Source organism: Lissotriton vulgaris, chromosome 4_1 (genome assembly GCF_964263255.1).
Source record: "Lissotriton vulgaris chromosome 4_1, aLisVul1.2, whole genome shotgun sequence".
In the NCBI taxonomy this organism is placed as follows: domain Eukaryota; kingdom Metazoa; phylum Chordata; class Amphibia; order Caudata; family Salamandridae; genus Lissotriton; species Lissotriton vulgaris.
In genome coordinates, this window is record NC_141691.1 from 1,938,669,423 (window position 1) to 1,938,694,764 (window position 25,342).

General features: G+C 45.3%; 1 protein-coding gene across 1 annotated transcript in view; it reads right to left on the reverse strand.

Moving 5' to 3' along the window:
• The window catches only part of FAM135B (family with sequence similarity 135 member B), an 861,083-nt gene that overhangs the window by 30,377 nt on the left and 805,364 nt on the right, over window positions 1-25,342 (reverse strand). The window contains exons 17-18 of the mRNA XM_086966257.1: window positions 16,909-17,006; window positions 2,047-2,198 (exon numbers count right to left, since the gene is read on the reverse strand). Coding sequence (XP_086822383.1) covers window positions 2,047-2,198; window positions 16,909-17,006 — 250 coding nt within the window. The remainder of the gene's footprint in view (window positions 1-2,046; window positions 2,199-16,908; window positions 17,007-25,342) is intronic.

A 25,342-nucleotide genomic window follows, 5' to 3' on the forward strand; every position in this document is an offset into this window, starting at 1 on the left:
TTTTTATCATTTCTGAGATAAACCTTGCTAATAGCAAGTTATCTCTGCGATAATTTCCGGCGATGCTTAGTGTTAAAAAATGTGTTAAATAAATAATCGCTAAACGTTGGTAATATGCCCCCTAGTTTTAGAATTATTCACTTTACTGCACAGAATGTGTACATGAAAATGTTCTTATATTGGCTACAACAACATCCTGAAAAAGTCGCTGAAAACAGTCCTTTCACTTTTCATATAATGTTTACTTTTTTTTTATTTCAAAGTATCCTCGCTGTCCTGTCTGATTTGCAATGTTAGCTTTTTTCAAATGTGATTACCTTTGATTGTCGTATTTTATCCTTTCCTTATATAAAGCACACAATAAAAATATTTATGAAACAGTGCACAATCATGCAGGGAGATGAAACTAAAATGAACAATTAAATGCCGCAACAGCAGCTCCTTTGAGTCGCTTAAAATATTCTGACGCATATTTAAGTGGAAGATAAAAAAAAATGTATTGCACAATGTTCCTACTTTTAAATTAAGGACGTATTACGCTTGAGAAAGGATAGATAACCTGAAGACACAGGTGCAGAAATGGGATGCCGGACTTAGGTATCTTTCACTAACCTTTTAAACCCCTTTAAAATATAATGTGCTGCAAATAACAAAAAGGCTATACCTGCCCTGCCATGTTTTTAACTAGCTGATTTTATATCTACATTAACACAGCCTACTGTGGTAAGTGTATGTATTATTCAGAAAATCAGACTTTTTCGTTTCATGGATGAAGAAGATGTTTATGTACTTATAGAAAATGTGTACTCGTTGTAACTTCTGATGCCGTTCTCATAATTTCCATGAAAAAGTCATGTGAGAAAACATCTTTCTCTCAAACATAGTTCATCAAACCCCAGAATTGGATCGGCATTTCCACATGGTGAAATTCTTAACACTAATATGTAACCACCAGCAAATGATTTATATTGTGATTAAAATCTGTCAACAACTTTTCTATATTCATCTTTTGTAAACCTCACAACCAGGTATTCTCTTCGATGTATTTCAATGGGAGAAAAATGCTCAGCATTATCAACAAGATGTGCTTCATTTTACATTCCACTTAAATAGTCCCTTGAAAAACACACCATATAAAAAAAACTATTTTTTGAACTTTACCCCATATTTAAAGGGTCTGATTTAAAATATGAATATTATCCAAGTCGAGGAGACTCCAAGGTAGGTACTGACTGGGGAGGAATAGGGCCCTTGGCTTCCCAAGGTATCCTCTTACTACACCCATGTCAGTACCTACCTGGGAGTGCCCCTCTCATTTGGATAAGATTGTTTAATTAGAACATGAGAATGTTGGAAGTGCCAATGAAAACAATGGTGTGCTCAGGGTTTCTAATGGCCAGTAGAATCCTGGAGCTCCAATATTCCACTGTTTGTTCACAGCTGTTGCTCTGAACAAAGGCCTTCCAGGATCCAAGTGAATTTCAATCCCCTCGGGCTCCGGGAGGCCTCTGCTTTTCATATTAGAATATTCTGCCCTCTAGGTTTGGAATGTTTTAACAGCCTAAGAGCCCTCCATAGTGGGCCCTTCTGGCCATTAAAGGCCAGTTCCCTTTAATGGCAAGTAGAGCTCGCTAAGGCTATATTAGAACATTGGAATGTTGAGCACTCCATTGTAGACAAGTGATTGCTCTACTGTGGTAGAAGCCCAGAGAGCAATGTCGTTTTACTTTCACACCTGTTGCTGTGAACAATGCCCTCTCTGAGTCCGAGGGATTGAAACCCCCTCAGACTCTGAGAGGTCTTTGTTTTTACTAATTAGAAAATTCTACCCTCTAGGGGTAGAATGTAACTTTGGTGTTCTGACATTTATCATACCCTGCATTCAACAGAATATCACGTGAATGTTTTTAAATGTTTGTCTATGTTGAAAACATTTATGCAGTGGTCAAAGGTATTCTGCAAATGTCGAACATGAGAGGCTATATCTGTGCATATTAATCAGATCTATACACCAAAGAAATGTGTCTGGTTTGGATGAACACTTACCTGTACTAACAAGAGTGCTGTTGTTATACAGTGTTCCAAGGTGTGGTCCGGACAGAGACAGAAATGTGTGCAGCTTGTTGAGATAATATCGAAACCGTGGCCGGGTAAGGACTGATCTGATGATAATGGTGCCCAGAGAGTGTCCAATAAAGCTATTCAAAGATATAAAAATTAAGTTGAGCAACCTCTGCATGAGGGAAAACCAATTAATTGAGACATATAGATCATGTAACTCTCTTTAGATTTATTTAGGAAAAACCCAACAGGTATTTATGTCTGCAAAAGAGAAAACATACGTAGCACGTCATAGGTGTAGGCCATATGGATGGCCAATTTCCACACCATGCTTTAATTACTCCACAGACATCTCGTACATCTTCATCAACAACAAACATTGCTTTGGATCAATGTTTGATAGAGATATGTTTCAAAATCATGAAACACAATGTCAAAAAAGAAACATTCGACAACTGACACTTTTATCTAGTTCAATACCCACAACCCTGCATTTTAGCAGAACTGCAGACAGGTTTGAGTAACACATGTCGTGGTTTTTAGGACACACTGTGGAATTCTAGTTTGTGAGCTAAACATTATCTGCGCCAGCTTGTCACCCACGTACAACGTGCACGATCACCATTTTTAGGCATCATGGTCTCCCTGTCCACGATCGATCGCCAGCGCGCCCCTCTGACCCAGCAAGCATCCTCCGCGCACCCTGGCTACCCCTCCCTCCCCTCCTGAACATAACCCTTCTGCATGACCCTGTCCTTGGGAGTCACGCCAGCGCCTGACCAACACCTCCTCTCCTCCGATGAATGCCCCTCTGTTGATCAACCTTCCCTCCGCACTGGATTGTCCACGAGGCATGAATACCACTCCTTTGATGACCCCTCACCCCGTGTCCAGCTGTCCACACAGGTCCGAGGCCATCGCCTAAGCCGGGAAATATCATTTACTGCCCCTTATTGTATGAGGTCGCTCTCCTTCAAAGGACCCTCTATTGATCCAGGCCTCCCCACCCCCTGTGATATGATCAGGCGCACACATCCTAAGACTCGGCAGAACACTCAGCTGCGTGATGACCCCCCCTCCTCTTATCAGCAGGTTGAGGCCCTCTATTGTGAAGGTATATGGGGGTGGGATTGACACGAGGATTGCGGGGATGTCTTTTTCCGGGCTTCACAATGTTCTGATTATAATAAAGAAAGGTCACATGCCATAAACCAGTGTATAAGAGGCCAGGCCTCCGAGAGGCTGCTAGAGCACCTCGAGATGATACCTTGTTGTCTGATCTGATGTGTTCTGCTCCGTCGGAATAAAACTTCTGTTTCCTGCCTTCTGGTCTCCGGCGCCTGCCTCATTGCTTGGTAAATTTGAATGGTACAAGGGCGGTTAGCGCCGGGCAAATCTTGAGAAAGGTCCTAGCCCTACCTTTTTCCACAATTGGCGTCCCAAAGCATGGGGCCCATCAGCGACACGTGGATCCAGTGGGAGAGGTCCCGATGACAGAGTGAACGACTGCAACGATCGGGAAGAGCTCGTGTCCGATAGACCCTCGTCTGACAGCCGATCATCCGACCTTCACTAGTTCTGAACAGACCTCTCTCGAGTGATCTACGGTCCTGACTGGGAACCATCAGGAGTGCCACGGGCATCACGAAGAAGAGAGGACGATCGGGCGCTGGATCCAGAGGACAGGAAACCGTCCATGCGGTCCGGGTAAGGTCGTGTAAACACGACAAATTGGGAAAAATATTGTTTTGTTTGGATAATACTAGTATTACGCTTTGTTGAAACCCTCTGGAGATTCACTGTCTGCAAACGGGGAAAAACAAACAGGCTCTCTCTTTGCAAGCAGTGAAGGATAGGTAACGCAGACTTTTGTCCCCGTTGTAATCCGTCGTGCCTATCTTCCTCCCCCACTGTTTCCCGAACTGTCGTTCGTGGATTATTGTCTGGAGATTCTTTGTCTGCAAACAGGGAAGAACAAGGTCTCTCTTTGCAGGTAGAGAAAGAGTGGGTAACGATAACTTTTCGTGCCCACTTATTCTCCCCACTGGATTGTTTGATTGACCGATTATTCGGTATTGGTTCTTTTGAGGTATTCACGGCCTCCAAACAACGTAGAATAGAAATATTCTGTCTAGTCTTTGTCCGCCGTGATAAGATAGGTAGTGCAGACTTTTGTCCCCGTTGTAATCCGTCATGCCTGTCTTCTCCCCACTGGTTGGTAGCCTGTTTAGCCCGGACCGCTTATTAGAGATGAACCATCCAGCTCCACTGGAGGGCACCCCTAATAAGGACATGTTCACTAAGTATGGACTAGTCGCTATAGCTTACACTAAACTATGGCATAAATATACGAAAAAGAACCCTGAAAGTCAGTGGCCACTGATAGGTTCCTTTGACGAAAATAAAATAAAAACATTAGAAATAGCGCTCCAGAAGAATAAGACCACGCCCACTATGCTCGACAGTATCGGCATGTGGCGCAAAGAAACGGAACAACGAAAGAAAAGAGAAGAAGCAAAAATAGGGAAAGAATTACGAAAGGCAGCCCACCTAGCCGCGAAGCAACTAGAAGAAGAAATAAAAGAAAGAAAAGATACTATGCGAAACCAAGAATCAGGGTCGACAGGCCAATGTCCTGTTAGGACCCCCTCTGCGCTCTACCCTGAATTGCCCTCCAAACAACGGGCGAACAATGAGTTACTGCTAGGTCCCCCAATCATCTACATGCCCCCTGCCGACAAAGCTTTCACGCTCCGAGTGTGAGCGAAAGCGATCTCCGTGCTAGTGCACCAGCCCTCACGGCCTTTGCACCAGCCACATTAACAACCTCATCAGACGACCCCGAGTCTAGCAAACAATCACCAGCCAGACTAAATAGGTTGAGCAAAGATGAGCGGGATGGGATCGACAAAATAGCAAAGACATTAGTAGAACGAAGGGAGAGCGAAGATTATACAATGAGCGTATATAATTCACATGCCGACAGCCACAGACGGCATTTCATCTTGCGATTCAGCTACTACACCCTGAACGCGTATGAAGATAGGTATCAAAGTAAGGGTCCCGCTAAACTAACAACACTGTATAGGAAAATTGATGTTGGAGATGGGACTGAACGTGAGGCGACGGAGCTCTTCATGCAGATGCTTGAGGTCTTCCGCCACCTCACGGAACAGAAACCAGAAGCCAAGGCTACAGTCCCTGAAACGACCTCGGTAGAAGTAGCCAATACTATGATGCCTATCAGAGAAGCGGCCCCTTACTGGATCCCGCCACGGGGCCAGGGAACGAGCGATGATATTAATAATGAAAATGCAAAGGGAAGGGTTGTGTACAATTGGGTTTACCAACCATGGGACCGACAAGATATCCTAACCTTTAAGCAAACCCTGCCCGACTTAAGAAAGAACCCGACAGCATTTTATACCGAATTAGGCACAGCCTTGGGTTCGACGATAATGACTTTAGCAGACATTGACTTGTTCTTCGGGTTATGCCTGCCAGCTGACGTGTGGAAGCAAATCCGGAAGGCTGACCACACGGATCTGTTTGGGCATACCTGGGACCAACTCGGTAAATTAGATAGACAACGAGAACCTGGAAGGAAACCAGTGAAAGACATACTAGAACTCCCAGACAAAATAGTTCAAAAATTAAAGACACTGATCCCAGAAAGAAAGGTAGACTGGTCGATAGTCACGGCCTGTCGACAGAAACCGCAGGAAGATGTGTCAGAATACTTCTCCCGATTCGAGACAGTGTTCTCCGACTACAGTGGCCAAGACATGACCACCGCAACCGGACAGCACCTGTGTGTACAAAATTACGTAAAGGGTCTAACGCAAGAGGTCTCCCAAAAGCTGCAGACGAGTGAGAGTAGTTGGGGGGCCTCCAAACCTGCAGCTATCCTTCAGATGGCTCAGTATTACGAGCACCAAAAGAATGAGAATGATAGGGCGTCCGAGAAAAAGAAGAAAGATTTAAAAGAAAGGGTAATGATAGCCCAGATACAAGGTATAACGGTAGGACGGGAACATCAGAGGGGGAACTACCAACCAGCCGCCCCCAGAGATCTACCTCCTAAAGATCACACTCCCACACCCCACACTGGACGTAGGGACATCAGCAACGACCAATGCGCCTTCTGCAAAGGGTTCGGCCATTGGAAATACCAGTGTCCGGTTATGCTAGAGATGAATAGAAATAGGGACTCCAGGGATGTAGCAAGTGGTCCAAGAAATGGGGTACAAGGACGAGGGCACGCCAACGGCACCAACAATGACAGATCAGGGAGACTGAACACATTTGACCGTCCCCGGCAGAACCAATATCAGCTGTCCGAAGGTGAACATGCCCCCGACTTTGCATAGGACTGCCAGGGGCAAGGGAGGGATCCAGTCGAGCTCTGTGTTGACCAGCAAGGTCCTTATGTCACCGCTAAGGTCCTGGGTACAGAGTCTCCATTCTTGGTAGACACTGGGGCGACACGTAGTGTGTTATCAAAACGACTGATTCCAAGGGCACCCTTGTCTGGCTCACACATAACGTCGATAGGTTTCGATGGAACGCCCTCCACTAACCCCCTGTCCGTACCTATTTCCTTTGATCTAGAAAACAACACCACTGACGCGACATTCCTGCTTTCCTCCAACTCCCCCGACGCCATTATGGGCATTGACTTACTGAAACATTTTCGAGCTACCATTAGGTGTTCCCCAGATGGAATACGAGTCATCCTATACGACAACCCAGACATGCCCAGATCCCGTCCCCCACGACACATGTGCCCCATAACTGACGCTGACATGTCCTTGCTTGACACCCTGCCCCCGTACCTGTGGGCCAAAAACGACTCTGATGTGGGGCGAATGATGATTGATCCTATCCACATAACTGTACGACAGGACGCTATGCTCCCGAAACTCCCGCAATATCGGATATCCCCAGAGGGTGAGAAGGCACTGGTAGCGATCATTCAGTCTCTGGTAGATGCAGGAGTGGTTGAAGAGGTGGTTAGCAACGTCTGCAACAGCCCAATCCTACCTATTGTTAAGAAGCAAGGTGAAGGAGATGAGAAAGCGTACCGCTTCATCATCGACTTACGAGAGATTAACAAAGTGGTTGTACCCCAATATCCCGTAGTCTCTGATATCACCACCATTTTGACCCTCATCCCGTCCACCGCCACCACCTTCACTGTTATCGACCTTAAGAACGCGTTTTTCTCTATCCCCATCCATCCAGACAGCCGTTATCTCTTCGGCTTCACTTTAAAATCCCGCTCGTACCGATTTTGTAGAGCTCCCCAGGGGTACACTGAAAGTCCCAGCATTTACAGCCAGGCCCTCAAAAGACAGCTGGATGCCTTCCAGCTACCAGAGGGAGTGGTGTTGATCCAATATGTCGATGATATCCTTTTGGCGGCCGACACCACCCCGCTTGCAACGACAGCCACCGTCCAACTCCTACACTTTCTTGCAGAAAATGGCCATAAAGTCTCCAAAAAGAAGTTACAGTTCTGCCAGCCACAAGTGACTTACCTAGGCCATCTTCTGTCCAAAGAAGGGAGGAAACTTACCCCTGACCGAATCCAAACCATCCTAGACACCCCCATCCCAAAAACACAAAAACAGGTCCGCTCTTTGGTTGGCCTAACCTCTTTTTGCAGACAGTGGTTGCCTAATTACAGCCTCATTGTGAAACCATTACTTGCCCTGCTGACCAAAGATGTCCCCTCCCCGCTTCCTTGGACCACTGAGTGTCAAGCCTCCTTTAAGGAATTACGGGATGCACTCTGCTCAGCACCCGTCCTCGGAACGCCAGATTACTCCAAACCCTTCTCCCTCTTCACCCACGAAAGGGAGGGATGCGCATTGTCTGTCCTGACTCAATCGATTGGTTCTAAGCAGCGCCCTTGCGCCTACTTCTCCGCCACTCTTGATCCTGTAGCCAGAGCTTTACCTGCCTGCCTTCGAGCAGTAGCTGCCGCTGCTGTCTCTATCCGTCAGAGCGAGGGAATCGTACTTTCCAACTCCCTCACTGTATTAGTGCCCCATGCAGTTGACACCCTTTTGAACCAGACAAAGACCCAACACCTGACTAGCGCACGACTGACAGGGTACGAGTTGACTCTGCTTGCACCCCACATCACACTAAAGAGATGCACGACTTTGAATCCTGCCACATTGTTACCCCTGCCTGAAAACGACCCCGACGTTCCTCCCATACACGACTGTGTGACCCTCACAGACGAACAGACTAGGAGTAGGGTTGACCTCCGAGACACTGCTTTTCCTGACCCCGATGGAGAGCTATGGGTAGACGGCTCATGCATCAAACTCCCAGATGGCACCACTTCAGCTGCCTATGCAGTAACGACAGCCCGAACAGTAGTTGAGACAGCCTGCATCACACAACGATCTGCCCAGGCAGCAGAGCTGATAGCCCTCACCCGAGCATGCATCATAGCCGCAGGGACCACCACGAACGTATATACGGACAGCCAGTATGCCTTCGGAGTGGTCCACCATTTTGGGCTCCTGTGGAGGGAGAGGGGATTCCTGACGTCCCACGGCACCCCAATCCTCCACGGAGATTTAGTGTCCGCTCTGATTGAGGCAGTTCTCCTCCCCAAACGATTAGCGGTGATCAAATGTCAGGCACACAAAAGGGTGACAGACTTAGTCGGACAAGGGAATGCATTAGCCGACATCACTGCACGAACCACAGCTGAGAATAGGACGGTGACACGCATATATGTGACCAGGTCACAAGCAGAAAAATGGAGTGACACAAGGGAAATGATCAGAGACATACAGTCGGCCAGCACCCCTCACGAACTGACTAAGTGGGCAAGGGTGGGTTTGAAGGACGAAGAGGGTTGCTGGCGAACGAAGGATGCAAACAAGTGGTTGCTGCCCGACTCATATCTGATCCCCATACTGACAATGGCACATTCCCCCGCACACATAGGATCTGCACCCATGATCGAACTCATTTCCAAAGTCTGGCACAATGACAAAATCCCCGACTCAGCCAGACGCCTAGTTCAGCAGTGCCTTATCTGTCTGCAACACAACCCCGGGAAAGGAACTGTAGTACCCCGGGGAGGGTTTGGGACCCCCAATCACCCCTTTGAGGTCCTTCAGATGGACTACATCCAACTAGAGAGATGCCAAAACCTGAAGTATGTACTAGTCATCGTATGTGCCTTCAGCAAATGGGTGGAGGCCTATCCAACCCGTGACAACACTGCCATGACTACTGCCAAAGTACTACTGAAGGAATTCTTCCCTCGCTATGGCCTTTGTCGAATTTTATGGAGCGACAATGGCCCCCACTTCATAGCTGAGGTTATCCAACTAATCCTAAATGGGTTGGGGGTGAAGCAACGGTTTCATGCGGTCTTCCACCCCCAATCCGCCGGTCTAGTGGAACGCCATAATGCCACACTGAAGCTGAAACTGGCAAAAATAGTGGCCACCACTGGACTTAACTGGCCGGATGCCCTCCCACTGGCTTTGTTATCGATGCGCTCCACTCCCACCAAGCACCATTTGACCCCCTACGAGGTCGTGTTTGGGCGACCGATGAATCTCTGGACTGCTCCCAAACCGACCTCCATTCATGACGTCCCAGACGTCCTATTATCTGATTATTTGTGCAAGTTAACCAAAACGTTGTCTGTCATTCATCAACAGGTGCAGCAAGCCATCCCCGATGCTTCCAGGGGCCCCGGCCATGACATCCAACCGGGAGATTTCGTGTTGATACGAAATTTCCAGCGAACCAAGAGTCTGGAACCTCGGTGGACGGGCCCCTGGCAAGTGCTGATCACCACCCGAACGGCGCTCCGAGTGGAGGGGAAGAAGCACTGGCTGCACGCGCATCATTGCCGGAAGGTCTCTGCAAACCTAACCACGACAGAAAACGTCAGCGCCCAAGAAGAGCTCCTGAGCAAAGACCGACCGATATTGGACTGTTATCCCGATACTGAGGCACTCGAACTTGCAAAATTCTCTGATCCCACTGTGCCATCCAGAGAAGGGTATTTCCTGCGTCGAAAGGAGGGAGTTTCGGCTAAGTAGGCCACGGACTAAGTTAAATTCTCAGAACGGTAACCTAAACACAATCAAGGGTTACCGGAGAGAAGCTAAACGAAGTCTGTGGTTCTGCCCACTACCGAGCCCCTTGAAGGTGATGGAAGCGCCAGATAAGAAGATGATGGAAGCGCCAGATAAGAAGATGATGGAAGCAACAGGAAATACCCAGTATAGAAATCCAAAGACTGACAACTTGCACAAATCAAAGACAATCGCACTCTTCATTGTCTTCCTCTTCTGCCTCCTCCTCATGACCTCCTTCTGGATTCTGGAGGAAAGCACACCGGTTCATGAGGCATTGCTACCTACTGCACCACCGACACCCCTGAAAGAGCATCACCTAATCTCTCTGTCGCCTCAGCTCCGAGAAAGGCGCAGGGAATTTTGGAACAATTCCTTCGTGCAACTGTTGCACCAACACAACCTTGCTGCAAATGCTACGAACTGCTGGATCTGCGGGTTGCTCCCGCATGCTACAGGGCACTCCATCCCCTTCATCCCTTCTCCTTTCTCAGTTCACGGCTCCTGCCTCGCCTGGCTGATCCTCATGCAAGAGAGCCACAAGGACAACGCCACCTCCAGCCGGACAGTGTCGCACTTCTACTCCGGGTTCTGGCTGAACAAAACCGAAAAGACCTCTGTTGCTCTGTGTCCTGCGCTCACGGGCGCCACCTTCCTTAAAGACATTCCTGCCAAAGAACGAGTCGAAGTACAGGTGCTCCACAATCCAGCCAGGACCACCTTCTCTCATCTGCAAAAACAAACTACCGCTACTTTGACTGTGGCCCTGTCTGTTATCAATGTCACAGGTCTTGTGTGTCTCGAAGGCCATGGAACGCAGCTGGTGGGTCACAGTGCCTGCCGAATCACCAGAACATTGGACTCAGTTGACCCCCCTTCCTTTGTTGCTTCTCCGAATATGTACTTTGTGTGTGGCACCAAAGCTTACACCTGGCTCCCGAGAGGTTGGAAGGGCGCATGTTACATTGCCTTCGTTCTTCCACCCACATATGTAGCCCCTGCCAACCATCACCGACAGAGGCGTGCAGATGACATTGGACAAGCCGACTCCACCGGAGCACAGTTCCTAGATGCAGCAAAGGGACTTGTTCCTCTGTGGGGCCCAATGGCAAACAGCCGCGCTATCCGACACCTGACCCAGGCAGTAGAAACAACGATCAACATCACGGCTGGCATCCTCGCCAACAACACTGCGGAGCTTCAGGCGGTCCGCCTTGTGACCCTTCAAAATCGCCTTGTCCTGGATGTGGTCCTAGCCGACCGAGGAGGAGCATGCCGCATCATCGGATCTAGCTGCTGCACCTACGTGCCAGACAACTCGCCTTCAGTCTACAAAGCCATTGAACACCTCCACAGACTCTCCTCGGAGGTTCACCAGGAGCAGGAAGGATGGTCGCTTGGGAGCTGGTTTTGGGACACTTTGAGGAACTGGGGTTGGAGGTTGTTTTCCTTCGTGCTGATACCTGTTGTGATCTTATGTGGGTGTTGCTTAGGTATCCAATGTCTACCATCTTTGTGCGGCCTTGTTTCCAACTGTATGTGCCCAAAGACTTTGGACTTCCGAAATGAGCACATGAGTCCCCTCTATGAAGTAGAAATACGTGGCCTTATGGGGATAAATCCAAACTGACAAGTTGGCGAGATATGTTAAAAGGGAGGACTGTGGAATTCTAGTTTGTGAGCTAAACATTATCTGCGCCAGCTTGTCACCCACGTACAACGTGCACGATCACCATTTTTAGGCATCATGGTCTCCCTGTCCACGATCGATCGCCAGCGCGCCCCTCTGACCCAGCAAGCATCCTCCGCGCACCCTGGCTCCCCCTCCCTCCCCTCCTGAACATAACCCTTCTGCATGACCCTGTCCTTGGGAGTCACGCCAGCGCCTGACCAACACCTCCTCTCCTCCGATGAATGCCCCTCTGTTGATCAACCTTCCCTCCGCACTGGATTGTCCACGAGGCATGAATACCACTCCTTTGATGACCCCTCACCCCGTGTCCAGCTGTCCACACAGGTCCGAGGCCATCGCCTAAGCCGGGAGATATCATTTACTGCCCCTTATTGTATGAGGTCGCTCTCCTTCAAAGGACCCTCTATTGATCCAGGCCTCCCCACCCCCTGTGATATGATCAGGCGCACACATCCTAAGACTCGGCAGAACACTCAGCTGCGTGATGACCCCCCCTCCTCTTATCAGCAGGTTGAGGCCCTCTATTGTGAAGGTATATGGGGGTGGGATTGACACGAGGATTGCGGGGATGTCTTTTTCCGGGCTTCACAATGTTCTGATTATAATAAAGAAAGGTCACATGCCATAAACCAGTGTATAAGAGGCCAGGCCTCCGAGAGGCTGCTAGAGCACCTCGAGATGATACCTTGTTGTCTGATCTGATGTGTTCTGCTCCGTCGGAATAAAACTTCTGTTTCCTGCCTTCTGGTCTCCGGCGCCTGCCTCATTGCTTGGTAAATTTGAATGGTACAAGGGCGGTTAGCGCCGGGCAAATCTTGAGAAAGGTCCTAGCCCTACCTTTTTCCACAACCAATGCCTTGAAAACATGCATGAGGAAAGAAATATGCAAACATTTAGAGGTTCACACTGATGCAGAGGAGAGGAGCAAATTATTAAATTACCTCCCCAAAAGGAAATCCTCTAAGTTCTGAGACAAGGCATAACAGACAGCACAATGCCCATAAAGCTTTGTGTGTAAGCACACTGCTGCTCTTCATCATGAAAGCCACCTTTTAGCATCCGGTAGACAAGCCACCCTGACACAGGAAGTCTGATCAAGAGCTTGCAGAGACAGGGAAGAAGATGGAAATAGAGCGGAACAATATGGAGACATGCCCGCTCTTGTCAACAACTGGTGCCCCTGAGTAACCTCGATTGGTGGATACCAAGGAATAAGGCTTAAGAATGCTGGGGATATAGAGTACCTTACAGGGAAAATATATGGGTGTGCCAGCACTATGCAGAACATTTTGAAACAACTTTCAAGCATTAAACATATCCTTAAGGCACTCTGTTACACCAGAGAATTTTCTGCCCTTCATGGTTACATTCCGCAGGCAGGGCCAGTCTGGCCCTCATATCCAGTGTGGCGGAGCCTTTGAAGTTACATTTTTAAAACCCAGGACTGCTTTACAAGCCTCTGTCACCTTCTCCAGCTCTGCAAGGTTAATTGCAACAGGCATAGGATCTATGTAGTGTGAGATGGGTATGTGAATATCACTTGTTAGGACTTGTAAGTCTTGGTATATATTTGGCTGTAAGAAAGATGAAAAAACTCTGAGTCAAAACAAATCTGGTCTGCATGATGAAATAAATGGTCACGGGCAACTTTAACTGTGAGTGCGCCTATAATTCTGCAATTTCAGCTGGTGAAAAAGAATATATGGCTGGGCGTGAGTTATATTTATTTTACATCACAAGTTATAGTTACTTGAGATAACTACAATTGGTGATTTTCAGTGGTCTTGTTGATTTCAAACAGTATGTTTTAACCCCTTTGCCGCCACATGAATTTCGCCGCGGCGCGGAGGTTGTGGGGGTGAGCGCGGTGCTTCTGTGCTCGTGACGGAACCACTCCATCATGAGTCACGGGCGGCGTGTGCTCATGTCGGCGTGGTTCCGTCACGGCCCCACCCGCTCATTAATTCGCCCGCACAGGCAGGGAATTAATGCTGCGTGGGTGGAGCAGCAGCCACATGAAGGAACCACGCCGTCATAAGCACACACCGCCCATGGCTCATGACAGTGTGGTTCAGTCATGCACACGCAAGTGGTTAAAGGACATTTTTACCTAAATATAACACCCCTTTAACCTTTTTTTGTTTTTTCCAGTGACTAGATAAATAGATCAATAGATAGATAGATAGATAGATAGCAAACCATATTAGAGAGGTAGCGGATTGGCGGGCTAAGAGGGTTGGGCACAGGACTTGGCCGCGTGCCATAACACATCGCTGTCTCAAAACTCTCTTTTCAGAGTACTATTCTACAAGTTGAGACACCAGGTCAAATTCATGTGGAGTTACAAAATATCCTGAGGTGAATTTAAGCGAAGCCTACATGCAGGATGCACTGTTCCTAGAGAATATGAATTCTCAACAAATTAAATATAATACCTACTGTAAGAAATGAGTAATCTGTCAACTTCTCTTACGTTTAGTGAATTTATTGTCAGATTTATCGTCTGTGTTGAAACTAGATGTAGTTTCAGCTATATCCGTCGAAACTCAGTGGTGTCCTACTGTTCAAAGTTATGTGGCTTATGGCAGGGCTGACGGGAAATTTCTATGATGATCTGTCAAGATGGAAGACTTAACTTGCTGTAAGTATCGAATTAATGTCGATGATTCTCCTCTCTATCTCCTACACGGTCCTTCCAATTTTATTGGATATAGCTGAAACTACATCTAGTTTCAACACAGACGATAAATCTGACAGTGACGACCTGCGTGCCCGTTTAGTTACAGCTGTGATCGAATAGGTATTCGCCCCTGAAGAAGGGAACTGGGGTTCCCGAAATGCGTCGGGCGACACTGCTTCACAACCTTTGGTGTCATTGTGCTATATAAAGAATTATTTTTCAAAGATAGCGATGTATATAAATATATGAATATATGTATGATCTTTACAAGACTCACTATGAAAAATTAGATGTACACACATTGTGTTTGTGATGTATCATGATAATACTAAGCAGAAGCATAGTATTGTTCTCTTGAAAATTTATGTTGAACAATGAATTCACTAAACGTAAGAGAAGTTGACAGATTACTCATTTCTTACAGTAGGTATTATATTTAATTTGTTGAGAATTCATATTCTCTAGGAACAGTGCATCCTGCATGTAGGCTTCGCTTACATTCACCTCAAGCTGTTCACATACTGTGTAGCCAGCACAGTCTAGCAGTTTGCACCCTTGGTTTACCTTGTATAATCAAGAACACTCAGATTAAGAATAGAGTGCTCCTCTCTCCCACTTAACTTGTTATAAAATATCCTACAGGAATGGGAATAATGATTCAAACTATTCAGTGAGCACACATTAGCCAACATTACAGAACATCTCATCTCACTCAACTCACCAAAACAACTCAAAATCCAAAGTCTTATTAACAATATTAGTTAAAGATGTGTGCAGGCTCTAACCTGAGAACATGGTTTGGCAGAGATGATCACATCTTCAATTTCAAATGTACGTGGGTGATACCCATTTCTATATCAAGCAGTGTAACAGTGCCAAAAGGAGACACATCCTCACACCCTGAGATACATAAGACTAAGGGGCATGTGTTCAATCCCCTCTCGCCACCTCAAAGTCACTTCTACCGATGTTGTGATGGCGATAGAGGCGGCACCTTAAGTATAAGGCAGCGTTAAGCCACTTGGTTTAACGCTGCCTTTTACATAAGGCCCCCTTTCACGCTATGCTTAACCTAAAATGGGTGGGCAGTGGGTGTTGCGGTGGGCGTTCCACCGCAACACCCATTCATTTTGACGCTTCCCCCTATGTACAAGGGTGGCCTACGTAGAATGCATTGCCAAAATTAAAACCAAGTAAATCCTGGTCTAATGTTGGTGAAACAAGGAGAAATGCATTATTTCGCCTCGTTTTTGATTTTTTCAAGTGTGCTGCCTTCTGCATGAAGCAGCACACTTAAATGTGACAGAATGGCATTTTAGGATTGTTTATGTGCAGGATGGGACACTGTCCTACATATAAACAATCCTCCCCTGCACGCAGACAAGTGTGCCTGCATTGGTGCTAAGTTGCTTCAAGATGCTAATCCACGCTCACAAGGCTCTCCAACAATACCGGGCCAGCATACCTGAACAGTCGACTTAAATTCCAAGCACCCCAAAGGACCCTACGATCAGCCAAGCTCTCCTACGCCATGATCCCCCTTACCAGAAAGACCAGATCCGGAGGCTGCTCCTTCTCCTTCTGCGCGGCCAGAGCCTGGAACGACCTTCCGCTCCACCTGAGACAGATAACATCGCTCCCCATCTTCGCAAGAAACCTCACAAACTGGCTCTTTGAAAGACCCCCTCCTTCATGGATTGGAACCTGTGAACCCCTCCACCCCCAGCGCCATGAGAACCTTACGAGTGAGTAGTCGCGCTAAACAAACACCTGATTCGATTTGCTTTGAACTTGCTAAACGTAGTGCCATCTTAGGTGGAAAGCAAGGCTGCACCACATTCTTGTAAATATGGTGCAACCTTGCGTTTGAGAAGTGGCGGAGCCTGATGGGGCGTGGCGTTAAATCAAGGAGGCTAACGCCACGTTTCACCACTTTCTTGTACATATCGCCCTAAATACTCAGAGATACATAACACTGACTGAGCAAGAGATATCTGTGGCCCAGGTGGATGAAAATCATACAACAATTCATCGGAGCCCACCATTGACCAGTGGCAACAGGGGTTTGGATATATCCTCATGATTCTCTCGTACAAGTCAGAAAACTTACTAATCTAGTTAGTTCTGGGCTTTTCCTTGACACATGGTCACAAAATAATCAATGCATTAAAGGTTACTCTTGCATATAAGTCACCGTCTAACATATAAGCACTGTCTGAAGATCAGAAAATCATAATATAAGTCAAATTCTCATGTGAAAATCGTCAAATAGATGTACTAAAAAATTACTTTGTTCGATATTTTTCTAAAAAAGGAAGCTGGTATGGCAATAAACATTTTTCTGCACTTACCTGATTTTGGCTATTGAGAGATTGTACAATTGAATATGCTGAATAATTTCATCAATAAGCCGATCAGTCATTGCATCAAAATCAGCAAAAGTATCATTCTGCAAACATAATTTTGAAGAAAGTGGAATTTAAATGAATTGTATTATAAACAATGATGTGTATACAGCAAATATAGAATAAAATTAACGTGAATGTAATAGTATAATTTCTGTAATATTTAAGAAATCAATTTCTGAATCTGCAAAACTAATACATTTGAAATGTTGGTAGAATATTAATAGGAGATATAAATATATATACATATATATGTGTGTGTCTCCTTATGTTTGCTTTGTGTGTGTATATATCACAGTGGCCGATGCCATTGTGTAGTTATATGTAAGACCTGGGTTTCACAGGAAATTGATTTTACGGTTTGCTATTAACTTCGGTGCAGTTTGATGAATATTCATGAAACTTTCTAAAAGAGAAAGGTTCAGCCACCTCACCTCCAATCCTGAAAAGTTTTAGGGTGATCCATCAAGTGGAGGCAGAGAAAAAAGGAGGGTTCCAAAACACATTTTCACCATGCAATTTCCCATAAAAATATTGAACAGCAATACAGGAAAAACTGCTTAAAAGAATTACACCTCATTTTCCCGAAAGCTAGATCTATACATATAAAGTGTACTTTTTGTCAATTGGTGGGAAGCCTTCATTTCTGAGAAATTAGGATTCAAAATGTATGTATATATAGGGATTCTGTTGTACTATGGGTCCAAGAGATCAAAAGATTGGATTTGATTGTCAGCCTCTCATCAACAAAGATGTTTGGCAGCCATATTAGAACTCGACGACTAAGACCCTGTATCCCAAAAAAATTAACCCCTCCCAAAAAAAGGAATATATATATATATTTATATATATATATATTGTAATGTGTTTACTTCGTTAACACAGAATAAAATAAAAATATAACATTACTTTAACCTTCTGATTTCTCACTGAATATATATATGTATATATATATATGTGTGTATATATATATATATATATATACATATATATATACATACTTATACATATATACATATATATATTCACTGAAAAATCATATATATATATATATAGCTTTGGCTGCTCTGTGGAATAGAGGACACCGGCTGGTATCTCTTCGCAAAAAGACACACAGAGCCCCCCAGAACCTGCAAGAGCCTGGAAACCCGAGTAACCTGCCAAAACAGCGGAACACCATCTGACTGGAGATCCACGACGGCTGAAGAGTAGTCGGAGATTTCTAGGTAAGATGGCTGTGAGCTGGAAGTAACGGGAAGCGGGTGTGAATAAGTCTACGGTTCATGGGAGAGGTAGACCCGGTGTATGAGCAAGTACACATACGGGCAGTGAATCTATGCAAACTAATAATAGTGATCTAAATACAATCAGTATGTCTGCCGAATGGGAAAGGGAGAGAGAGGAAGCTGCTGTAGATGTATTCACGGACACTGACAAAGGCATAGGCGGCAAAAAAACTCCCAGCGCTCAAGCACAACCTAGTGTACTGGATGAAACAAGGAAACTACTCATGGAATTGGAGAAATTGCGCAAAAAAGAGACCAGCAAATGGTGGGAAGTTAAATCATTAACAAGATACCTAGAGGTTGGAAGAATTCCAAGAGGGCTCAGAATCCTAGTAGCCCCAACTTATGAGGACCCAGATCCAGAAATGTTACAAATGTGGGCAGACAATAGTGCGAAATCTTCAGAAAACATGCTGAGAATTCTAATCCAGTTCGCAGACAGTGACAGACAAAAAATGTTGAATCGCATTAAGGAAATAATGCAACAACTTGAACAAAAACCAAACCAAGAGGAGATTACCAAGAGTCTAAACGAAATCAAGGAAAGAGTTTTGAAACTAGAAACAGAAATCAAGGAACGCAAAGCAACTAAATTCCAACGAGATCGCAATGACTATTTAAGCGGGAGAATATATACGTTTGCTAAAAAATATGATCAAATAAGAAGGCAATCGCCCCCGAAACCACAAACAAATGGGGTCAATACAACAGTAGAACAAAGTGAGAACGAATTAAGTTCTGAGTATGAAACAGCTGGGGAGGCAGGCACTGTCCCTCCACCAACACCCGCACAGGAACTGGCTTTTTTAAGAGTGCAGCGCCTCAGAACACTGAGGCCTCGTTTCCCATCAAAACAAGATTTGGGAACGGACAAAGGGAAAGTGAACAACAAAAAGCAAAAACAACAACCAAAAGCAGGAGAAGAAAAAACAGACGGTGGAGAAAAACAAGGCCAAAATCAGAAACAGAACAAAACACAAAACAGAAGACACAGACGGCGATAATGGAAGAACAAAATGAAATAGATAACACAGTCATTAACCTAACGGACATGGAGCTTAACTCACAAGAACTTGAAATTCTAGCTCTGGGATTATCTTACTGTTCAAACACTAACTTTGATTATGCCCAAACCCGTATCGATCTGTTTCAATATGTACGAAAATTAAAATTGCAAAAATACTTCTTAAATGCTAAAAAACGACCAAACCCTGCAACTGGGCTTTGCGAGAATGCACAACAATTAACAGTGAGAAATATGGAAGCTCTGCAAGACTTAATAGACTTGGAACAAGACAACACAGGTGAAGGCATAACACCTAGCGGAGTAGCATCCTCATTAGAAATGGACATTTTTTGCATCAATCAAAACTAATTTTAAACCTAAATCCCAATTCATGCCAGTAATGGGAAAAGATAACCTAGACCTGTTCTCAGACAATGTTATTAAAGACCTAAAGAATCTGTCCATACAGAGTACAAAAGAATACTGGCAGGAAAACCAGGACCACAGAAGGAAATACAACAACCTAATGACAAAAATCAAATCAAGATCAGATGTGGTAGTCAGATGGTCAGACAAGGGGGGTAATGTGGTACTGTGGCCCCTACAAATGTACAACCATGAAGCCCTAACACAACTCCAAGATAAGGATTGCTACATGAGGGTGAGCCCTACTCACAACGTAGGCGTACAAGAAAAGTATCACAACGAGTTGTACAGATGGAAAGGAATGGGACTCATCAGCAAAGAGGAATTCAATTATCTGAAGAATGATTATCCAATGACACCTCAACTGTACTTAATACCCAAGGTTCACAAGAATGAACAAATACCACCAGGCAGGCCGATAATATCTGCAATTGGCAGCCTCTTTGAGAAAACGAGTATTTTTATCGATTCTTTTCTTCAACCTGAGGTCAAAAAACTCCCTGCCTACATCAGAGGCACTAGTGACTTTCTGGCGAAGATCTTTGATGTTGACTGGCATGACAAATACAGGTTCATGACACTGGATGTCCAGCCACTTTACACCAGCATTAGGCACCGAGATGGCCTCAATGCCATGAAATTCTACCTTGGTAACAGACCCATGGAACTGTATCAGCACACACAGATGATATTGGAAATGACAGAGTGGTGTCTGACAAACAACATCTTTATTTTTGACAGACTGCATTATAAACAGCTCCAAGGATCAGCCATGGGTACTTGCTTCTCCCCCAGCTATGCGAATCTACACATGGGCTGGTGGGAGGAGCAGGTCCTGAAAGTCCAACACGGTGACATTATGGCAAACAATGTTGTGATGTATAAAAGATATATTGACGACATTTTCATTTTATGGCAGGGAAGTGTTGAAGAAGCAGAAAGGTTTGCACTGGCTCTCAATGAAAATGTACTGAATTTAAAATTTACATGTAACACGAGCGCGGAAAAGATCCAATTCCTTGACTTAGAACTGTATGTACAAGATAACAAAATACAGACACGCACCTACAGAAAACCAACTGCGGGGAATGCCCTGTTACATGCACATAGCTTCCATCCAACACCACTAAAACAATCGATTCCCTATGCAGAGTGTTTAAGAATGACACGTAACTGTAGCACCAATGAGGGACTCTCCAATGCCAAACAAGAACTGTTTAACAGGCTAAGAAAAAGAGGGTATACCAACAGCACTTGCAAAAGGGCTGAGGAAAAATGCAGTGGAAAAAACAGGAAAGATTTAATTTTCCCTGTGACCACAACTAAACCTACCACTGAGCCGAACAGTAAAGATCCCCCGAGACTAATAACAGGTTACAATAGATATCATAGTAACCTACGTAAAATCCTGACCAGACACTGGCCGTTAGTTCGGGGAGACCCCAGCATAGGTGAATCAGTGGGCACGAGCCCATCCATAACATTCAGGAAAGCTAAGTCTATGAGACAAGAACTGGTATGTAATGCGCCAGCTGTTAGAAAAACCAAAAATTGGTTGGATCCACAAAGGGGCTTCAAAAAGTGCTCAAAATGTAAAGCCTGCACCCATGGGGTAAACACCACTACAATACAAGTCCCCTTTAGGATTAAACCATATGTTCTGAGAGACGCATTTACATGCAAAACAGACTTCGCAGTCTATGTGCTAACATGCACATGTGGTAAAAAATACGTAGGGTCCACGATTCACCCAGCACACGTACGGATCTTACAACATCTGCGAGCAATCGCTAATAATGATCCTACCTACCCTGTTGCCAGACACATACATGAGTGCCATAATGGGAATGCTAAAAACATCCAGTACTTTGTGGTTGATAGCATTCCGAAAAATATAAGAGGAGGAAACCGCCCCCTAGCTTTACGCCGCTTGGAGTCAAGGTATATTATACTCCTCAACTCCAAGATCCCGTTCGGCCTGAATGCGGACGAGGCCCTAAGTGTTCACCTATAACCAGGTTACTTAGATACCTCTATGGAGTATCCCTCTTTCCTCAGTACCATTCGTATAACATCTGCAGTTCACCTACAACAGAATTCACGGGTTACCTATGGGCACTACTTGGGCACATTTGCAACACAAATGAAGATAGATCACACAGCACTTAGTCACTATTTTTACACTTCACGGTTTTATTAGCCTTTTGTCTCATGTACCCCCGTCCATCCACTCTACTTAGAGAGATATTTTTCTTATGATGTTCCTTAAAAGACATACGCGCTAGCATAACGCAAAGCCACATTCCCAAACGTGGGACGTTTTTAACACACTAAACGTCTCTGACTACATAGCAGTTCAGTCTAAATACGTCCTACCCAAACATTTATGGTCAGTCACTGTCAGTGCCACATTAATTATCGCATAACCAGTCAGGCCCACTTGGGCAGCACTCCACAAAACTCGGACGCGCTAACATTAGCATCAGCAGTCGGGATGCAATCACACAAGCAGTCACAGAAACATCTCAAACGCGCGCACCTCTGACAGCGATGAATCTCAATCTGCAATGCGACTCAATCAACTAGGTTGATAAGCAGACACAAACACCATTTGAAATTTTGGGTGAAGCATAATAAATATCGCACAAGCAGTCAGGCCTACTCGGGCAACACCTTACGACACTCGGACGCGCGAACCAAAGCTACAGTTTTGGGATGTAAACACATACATTTACGGAAACTTCCGTAACGCGCGCACGATTTACAGCGCTAATTTTTGTTCTGTAACACGTTGCTGCTTACCTGGTTGACGAGCAGACACAAACACTATGGAGGCATGTTTGGGTGAACCACACAAGTGTAACACAGGCAAACCATGGGGCCTACCAAGTCAGGTCCTTTTATTAGGAACATCCATGGCAAGCACACGGGAAAGCAGTAGCAAAGTATGCTAATGAACACATGAGATTTTCTTTTTTGTCTTTCTCACAAGAGAATCACCTGCATTGTTATGTACCTAAAATGTTAGCTGTGAAATTTTAACATGCTACATTACTAATAGGTTGCTATTATTATTTTTGAACACATGGTATGGTGATTTAAGACGTTAGATCATGTTTTATTCAATACCTTTTCTGAAGTTTAAATGTGTCTCATGTCTAAACACTGAAAAAAGACCTTCTCAACATACAGGTGAGCCTCATTGTAACCATGGCAACATCTGGTTTGAGCCTGTATGTTAATTGATAGACATGCCCATTACTCGTTTCTTGTATATATGTAGAACTGAAAAGTAAATGCAGATGTAGTGAACAAGGCGGCAACGCCGAAACGCGTCTAAGCAGATACTGATCGAATAAATCGAGTTTGGATTCAGAAAAAAAAAAAAATAAAATAAAAAAAATAAGCAGATACTGATCGAATAAATCGAGTTTGGATTCAGATTCATGGTGTCAGCGCCTTCTTCAAAATTTACAAGTTTGGTATGACTGGATATATATATATATATATATATATATATATATATATATATATATATATATCAAACCCTGATGCCTCAGATCTATAGAGACGCACTCCACAAGGTAGCAGGTTTCAAACCTTTTATTTTCACGAAGCTGCGCATTACAACTGTTCCAATTAAAGTTCCGACGCGTTTCGCAGCTCACGCTGCTTCTTCCTGGGATGGCAAACAAAAATGACTGGTACCTGCAGCCATTATTAATCCAACGCGCATGCACTCTCTGGTGAGTTGCATGCTGGTGGTTGCAGTATGCTGTTTACCCCTTCAATGGAGTCCGTCATTTTTGCTTCAATATTTCTGCCTTGATTCTATTTTCACAGCCCTCCAGTGGGCTACAGGCGTAATGTTCAGCTTCAAATTAACAGCTTCCTAGCGCCGCATGTAGGCTGTCTGATGGCAGCCCAGTAGTCTCGCTTCCATATTTCACGGCGGGTGGTTCATCTCCCGCGGATGAGGCGTACCGCGTTAAACATCAAACCCTGATGCCTCAGATCTATAGAGACGCACTCCACAAGGTATCAGGTTTCAAACCTTTTATTTTCACGAAGCTGCGCATTACAACTGTTCCAATTAAAGTTCCGACGCGTTTCGCAGCTCACGCTGCTTCTTCCTGGGATGGCAAACAAAAATGACTGGTACCTGCAGCCATTATTAATCCAACGCGCATGCACTCTCTGGTGAGTTGCATGCTGGTGGTTGCAGTATGCTGTTTACCCCTTCAATGGAGTCCGTCATTTTTGCTTCAATATTTCTGCCTTGATTCTATTTTCACAGCCCTCCAGTGGGCTACAGGCGTAATGTTCAGCTTCAAATTAACAGCTACCTTGTGGAGTGCGTCTCTATAGATCTGAGGCATCAGGGTTTGATGTTTAACGCGGTACGCCTCATCCGCGGGAGATGAACCACCCGCCGTGAAATATGGAAGCGGGACTGCTGGGCTGCCATCAGACAGCCTACATGCGGCGCTAGGAAGCTGTTAATTTGAAGCTGAACATTACGCCTGTAGCCCACTGGAGGGCTGTGAAAATAGAATCAAGGCAGAAATATTGAAGCAAAAATGACGGACTCCATTGAAGGGGTAAACAGCATACTGCAACCACCAGCATGCAACTCACCAGAGAGTGCATGCGCGTTGGATTAATAATGGCTGCAGGTACCAGTCATTTTTGTTTGCCATCCCAGGAAGAAGCAGCGTGAGCTGCGAAACGCGTCAGAACTTTAATTAGAACAGTTGTAATGCGCAGCTTCGTGAAAATAAAAGGTTTGAAACCTGATACCTTGTGGAGTGCGTCTCTATAGATCTGAGGCATCAGGTTTTGATGTTTAACGCGGTACGCCTCATCCGTGGGAGATGAACCACCCGCCGTGAAATATGGAAGCGGGACTGCTGGGCTGCCATCAGACAGCCTACATGCGGCGCTAGGAAGCTGTTAATTTGAAGCTGAACATTACGCCTGTAGCCCACTGGAGGGCTGTGAAAATAGAATCAAGGCAGAAATATTGAAGCAAAAATGACGGACTCCATTGAAGGGGTAAACAGCATACTGCAACCACCAGCATGCAACTCACCAGAGAGTGCATGCGCGTTGGATTAATAATGGCTGCAGGTACCAGTCATTTTTGTTTGCCATCCCAGGAAGAAGCAGCGTGAGCTGCGAAACGCGTCGGAACTTTAATTGGAACAGTTGTAATGCGCAGCTTCGTGAAAATAAAAGGTTTGAAACCTGCTACCTTGTGGAGTGCGTCTCTATAGATCTGAGGCATCAGGGTTTGATGTTTATCGCGGTACGCCTCATCCGCGGGAGATGAACCACCCGCCGTGAAATATGGAAGCGGGACTGCTGGGCTGCCATCAGACAGCCTACATGCGTCGCTAGGAAGCTGTTAATTTGAAGCTGAACATTACGCCTGTAGCCCACTGGAGGGCTGTGAAAATAGAATCAAGGCAGAAATATTGAAGCAAAAATGACGGACTCCATTGAAGGGGTAACCAGCATACTGCAACCACCAGCATGCAACTCACCAGAGAGTGCATGCGCGTTGGATTAATAATGGCTGCAGGTACCAGTCATTTTTGTTTGCCATCCCAGGAAGAAGCAGCGTGAGCTGCGAAACGCGTCGGAACTTTAATTGGAACAG